Source organism: Lepidochelys olivacea (genome assembly GCF_965140295.1).
Source record: "Lepidochelys olivacea isolate rLepOli2 genome assembly, chromosome: 24".
NCBI lineage: Eukaryota > Metazoa > Chordata > Testudines > Cheloniidae > Lepidochelys > Lepidochelys olivacea.
The window spans coordinates 5,168,587-5,174,586 of record NC_140434.1 but is presented as its reverse complement, the minus strand read 5'-3'; the positions used below and the strand labels follow the sequence as shown (position 1 = coordinate 5,174,586).

At 50.0% G+C, this 6,000-nt stretch overlaps 1 protein-coding gene across 3 annotated transcripts in view; it reads right to left on the bottom strand.

Moving 5' to 3' along the window:
• Nucleotides 1-3,225: 3,225 nt before the first annotated feature.
• Nucleotides 3,226-6,000, bottom strand: part of LMNA (lamin A/C) — a 99,886-nt gene continuing 97,111 nt past the window's right edge. For all 3 annotated transcript variants that reach the window (XM_084613924.1, XM_084613925.1, XM_084613923.1), the window contains one exon: nucleotides 3,226-5,246. In XM_084613924.1, coding sequence (XP_084470050.1) covers nucleotides 5,220-5,246 — 27 coding nt within the window. In that variant the 3' untranslated portion in view covers nucleotides 3,226-5,219. The remainder of the gene's footprint in view (nucleotides 5,247-6,000) is intronic.

The window sequence follows — 6,000 nt, the reverse complement described above, 5'->3', positions numbered from 1 at the left end:
CGGGGATCGGGGCTCAGCACGTCCCAGCTCTTCCTTCCCTGTGTATAGTCCCCGGTGATAGCAGAGAAATTCCCCAGACTCCATTTTTGTGTCCCTAGTTTCCATTTGATATAAGAAGAGTCACTCCACTGATAAGCTCTGGTAACCCCATTAAACGTAGGCTAAAGGTCACATACCAAAAGTCAAGTTGGTGGGAAAAAGAAAGTGGTAAACAACGACTGACAGATCACAACACCGTGGGGTAAATAACGGTTGCAGGACAGGTTTCAGCAGCCGTGTTAGTCTGTATCCACAAAAAGAACAGGAGGGCTTGTGGCACCTTAGAGACTAACCCATTTATTTGCGCATAAGCTTTCGTGAGCTACAGCTCACTTCATCGGACAGTAGCAGAAGTGATTAGAAAGTTCTGACAGGGCAGTAGAAAGGGCAGGGTGTCAGCGGGCAGCTGATAGTCAAGGAGGGAGATGCAGGGACCTAAGGCGAAGACAGCTGGAGAGAGAGCAGACAGCTGAGGAGTTTGTGGAGGGTACGCATGGGAGGGGGGTTGGACAATCCCTGGGAGAGGAGCTGTCGGAGAAACAGCAGCACCCGCAGCAACTGTAACGAGCAGCAACAGAGGGAGTCCTGCCAGCAGAGTAAGCCTCTCAGTTACAGTTATAGTAGAGTCAGTCTAAGTGTTTGTGCGTAATTGCGTATGCCTGGGTTAATGAAGATGTAGGTTCTGTGTGTTGATTGTAAAAGGAATTTATGTATGGAAGACAAAGTACAGTTACGAACTGCTGTCAGTGTCTTGTGACAGACTGGCCACCTGTGAGAAGGCACAGCCGCTTGGAATCATTTTAGCTGTATGGTTATTGTGGTTTGGGATGCTCTTGAACTTGGAACCAGGGATCTGTGGGGCGGGGGGATAGATTATTGTTGTATTAGGGGTTGGTGTTTGCACCAGAAAAAGGTGTCTTTGTTTTGGAAAGAAGACTGCCGGAGTCAATCATTTATCGGAAGGCTGTATCCGTGTCCTCTGGGGGTAACACATCCGAGCTGTTCTGGGGAGCCCCTGGCAAGCCCCAGGTATTTCCATAGCCACCCTGGAAACCCATACTTTAGGAAAAACAGACTGGTTAGTAGGTGAGGTATTCTGGGGGGGGGTCCCCAAAATCTGTTTTTTAGTTAACACTCGGCAGGGCGCAGCCTGGAGCGTGCAAGGAGAGGTATCGTTCTGCTCCAACTTCCAGGCTGCAGGCCCTGCTCCCCGCTACTGCCCTGCCCACAGCCGCCCCTCCCAACCTGCAGCCCCTTAGCTCCTGCACGGTCCCATGTAGTAGCTTTGCCGGGCGGCAGCCCCAGGGGGAAGCACTGAGCACCAGCGACAGGCGGATTTGCAGGGCTGCCGCCAGGGAAGGCACATCCCCGCATTTCCTTCCCCAGCCACAGTGCTGCCAACCTGCCCGCAGCCAAGGCCTTTCTTAAAAAACATAAGCTGCTAATAAGCTGCAGGCTGTTGCCCATATCTGAATCTCAGTGCCATTCATGTTAGTGGGAGAGGATTGGGTCCCGGCCCTCTGTTGCCATTAACCGGCAGGTGCTAAGATCAGGATTGCTATGAAGCAGAATCTGCTATAAGGATTATGGTATCTCTGCCTGTAGTTAAAGATGGCCATCACTTCCCATTAGAAGTCCCTGCTTCCCATTGCTTATAATTTTGCTGTAACGGGAATGGGGCAGAGGGAGTGGCAACTATGGGCTGCAGGGCCACAGAACCGAAAAGACAGTCCCTGCCCCAAGGAGTTTCCAATCAAAGTCTAAGAGGAGAGAGAGCAGATGGGTGCAGACAGACGGGGAGCACAAGGAAACGACGAGCCAATATGTTCAGCGTGGTAGGCTGTGGTCTTTGCCCACCAGCCGCCTAACCCTTGTCAATGTTTTCGCAGGCCTCACGGCAAAGGAGATTTTGAGGGGAGTTCTGAAGGAAGATCATGGGTAGATCTGTGGATGGTTACAGGGAGCCTGTCCCAGGTGTGAGGGGGGAGAAAGCACAAAGGGGCTTGTTAGAAAATGTAACAAGGAGCCGTGGGGGCTGGGATCATGGACTGATGGAGGCAGGCGTCGACCTTTCAATGCCGAATGAGAGATGACAGGCAGGGTGGGGAGAAGTGGTGAAGGGCCTTGAAAGGGAAAAGATACCAGCACACGGCTTTAGTGTAGCCAAGGCCTCACTGGTCAAACTTGGCCGTGTAGACCAGCCCAGTTTATGGCAACAGGAGCTTTAGTTTTAGTGAGAGTCTCTTCTCTTCTAAAGCTTGGCTGTTTAAGATGCTAATTGTTTTAGACTGTTTGGGGGATGCCCCTGCCAACCAATCCTGGAAGAGAGAAAGAAGTCTTCAGCTTTTGAGAAGTGGAGTTTGTGGGAGGGTCCTGAAACCTGGTCTACACCTAAAAGTTAGGTCAACCTTCACACCCCTGAGAGATGTAGTTAAAAGCCAACCTAAACCCAGGGTAGACACTGGTACGTCAGTGAAGAATTCTTCTGTTGACCTAGCTTCTGTCACTCGAGGGGATAGATTAACTAGAGTCAGACTTGCTGAGAAACTCGGTGTAATCAGCGTAGCCTGGAAATACCCTGGTCAGGAGGGAGACACACGTGGGTCTCCACCTAAGTTCCCTCTAAGCCGCGTGGCAGGATATCAAGGGCTGCACAGGTGGGGAGAGGCACCTCTCTCCTGGCCCCTGCCCTGGAGCTGCCGCGGCCAGGGAGAGGCGCCTCTCCCCCGGCGCCCTCACACCCCTACACTCTGCCCTAGCCCTGAGCCCCCTCCCGCACCCCAAACTCCTCACCCCCAGCCCCACCCTAGAGCCCTCACCCCACCCCCCGCACCCCAACCCTCTGCCCAGCCCGGTGCCCCCTCCCACACTCCGAACCCTCCTTGGCCCTACCCTCACCACACATCACCTCCATATTGGTGCACATAACAAAATTCATTTCACATATGGATGTAAAAAATTAGGGGGAACATTGGTCTCCACCCGAAACAGGCGACAGCCGAGGAGCCTGGAGCCCAGAGTGGGTGACCCGGCTGGACCACAGGGAAGGAGAATACCAGTGCAGTTGCATTGAACTAACCAGTGCGCTATCCCACTATCCCCCTCCTCCCCACTTCATGGGGTGATGTCAGAGGTGCCCCTTGCATTACAAACGGCAGCTGAAATAATGAGAGGACACAGGCTGGGTAGGTTCTCTGGTGTATTGATTTTGGAAAACAGAAATATTGCAACATTTCCAATTAACAGTACAAGGCCTTGCCAGATCCACCTACAGCAACCAAACCTTAACAGTGACAAAGCCGGGACGTCCCCTGCGGAACAGAGATCGGCACCCAGCAGAGTGGCTCAAGGTGGGTGACGCTGAAGGGAGGTGGCGGGGCAGAGGACGGGCGCTGTAGTGGGTACAAGCCTTGGCCAGTGGTAGCGGCTCCACGACAATAAGATCAATAGATACGGGGATTGCGGTGGTTTTATTTTAGTGTTGGATTTTAAAAGGCAACACTTTGCCAACACAACGTTGACTGGACAACTCTACGCTGCTCTGCTCTGAGCTGCCCTGGGCTCCCCCACCCGGCTATGGTGGAGGAGGGGCATGCGGTGGGCTCAGACAGTGTCATGCAGGAAAACAAAAGCCACTGAGCACAACAGGACAAATGGACTGGATGGATCTTGTTGAGCCGTCTTGATCCATCCCGGGCTCAGACAGGCCTCCAAAACAAATCAGTTAGTGTAATACAGAGTGGAGAGGAGACCTGTCCTCCTGCAAACCATGTGAGCCCCCAATTCCTTAGTGGACTTGGGGTCTGGCCCTGCCCCCCAGTGTGCCCCCCAAACTCCAACTGAAGTCAGCAGAAGGGGTGGGGTGTGACGCAGGATCATACCTGCAGTGGAGAAGCAGCAGCTAGTGCAACTGTAATCACACGCAGCGTAGCCTCAGTTGGTGACAGTGAGTTCCGGTAAGGCAACAGGGGCAGGCAGGCTTCACACCAGCTGAGGATCTGGCTCACGTTAACTGAGAATAAACCCCACAACCCAACCTGCTTTGCTCAGCCTCTTGGAAACCTTAAAGGTCACTCTGGTCAGGGCTGGCGTCGATATCTGGTCCCACGCTTATAACAAGCACATTCCGAAACTGTCTCTCTTTCCGTCTCCCTGATCGCTCTGCCCTTGGTCTCTGAACTGGATCCTGGGCTATCAAGCTCTCTAAACCGGGCTCCTCGTTCCTCTATCATCTCCCTTTCTGATTAAGCTCACCCAATCAGTATCACCCTTTAAGGCACGACTTGGCTGCCTTTAGAAGAAAAAGAAGTGTAATTGAATAACAGCAGTACAGTACGAAAATTAAACTCATCAGCATCTCCCATGGCTATAGCAGTGCAGCAGCTGGTCGGGGAACAGCAGTTAAGCAGAGGAAATGGGACAAAAGGAGAGCGCTTAAAATAATGCCCCCATGTGATTAAACAGAATGTGAAGCTGACACAGAGCTGTCAGTGAGAATCAGGCCCACTGGGTGAAATGTACTAAGGTCTTTTTTCCGCAGTGCTCGTAAGTTACAGTTCCATCCACTGGAAGGCCCCTTCCCACTGTAAAGAGTGACGTAAAAGGGCCTTAGCGTATATGAGAAACAGGCCTGATGATTCCTCCTCCTAAAGGATTCTGGGCCTGAACCAAAGCTCACGGACATCAGCGTGAGGCCCACTGACTTCAAGTGAGCTTTGTCATCGGGTCTAAGTGCATGGTTCTGAGAGCAACGCGGCCCCTGGGAAACAGCGGTCAGCATTTCAGCTCTGGTGGCTTTACAGCAGCTAGTCTTACATAAGAAGCTTTGGCCAAAAAATACATCTAGAAAGCTATTGAACGACAATCTTTCTTTTTTCTTCCCTTCTCTTTTTTTTGGTAGCCACAATTCTTTCACCTCTTTGGTTTTAGTTTTTAAAAAAATTTAGAAGCTGGAAAAGCTTTTTTTGTTTTATAGAAATAGACTTTTTCTTAAAAAAAAATCAAAGCATCTTTTAGCATTTTTATATATATATCTATATATAAAATTTCTGCTGTAGAAAAAACACAAAAAACCCCCCTTTGTTTTAAAAAGGGGGGGGAAATGGTTCTCTAGCCTTGGGCGGGGGGGGGGGAATAGCATGATATGGCAGGTTGTCAGCAAGGAGAGCACCCTCTGCTGGTTACATGATGCTGCAGTTTTGAGGACCCTGGTGGGAGAAAAGAGAAAATAAATAATTGTTAACGTCTGTTTGCTTCAGTTAAAGGGGAACATTCTATAGATGGAGTCTCTAGAACATTAAATAGTTTGAGAATTAGTGGTAGTATATTAGAATAATAATACTGATTAGAACAGTATTAATTTAATTAACTATTAAAATGTTACTACTAATGATCTATAATGGTGGAGTATTACAATACTCAGATACTAAGTCCTCACATTTAGTTTTGGAGTATTATAAATACTCAATTAGAGCATTAGTAGAAGTAGAATTCATTAGCACTAGAATATTATAAATACAGCAGAACCTCATTTATATGATCTAATGGGGACTGGGGTGAGGTAGGATAATACAAAATGTGGGCTATCTGGAGAATGGGTAAGTGTGAGGCCATCACAGGAGAGGTCACCTGCTTCTGGACCTGCGAGCGCTGGCTGTTGGTTAACACGGAGAGCTGGACAACCGGGGCTCCACTGTACTCCACCGTTAGAGCATAAGCAGCAACATAGTACAAACACAACACTTCTGAAGCAGATGTCATCCACGGAGGTCAAGGGACTTTACAGAGAGGCATGGCAGAGCTATTGAACCGACTGCACAGCTGGGACACTCAGGCACAGAGCAGCTAAGGGACTTGCCACGGTCATGCAGGGAGACATGGACAGAGCAGGGGACAGGACCCATGAGTTCCCTGTTCCCTGCTTAAGCCACTGATTTTTTTGTTCTTAGCACTAAGGATGGA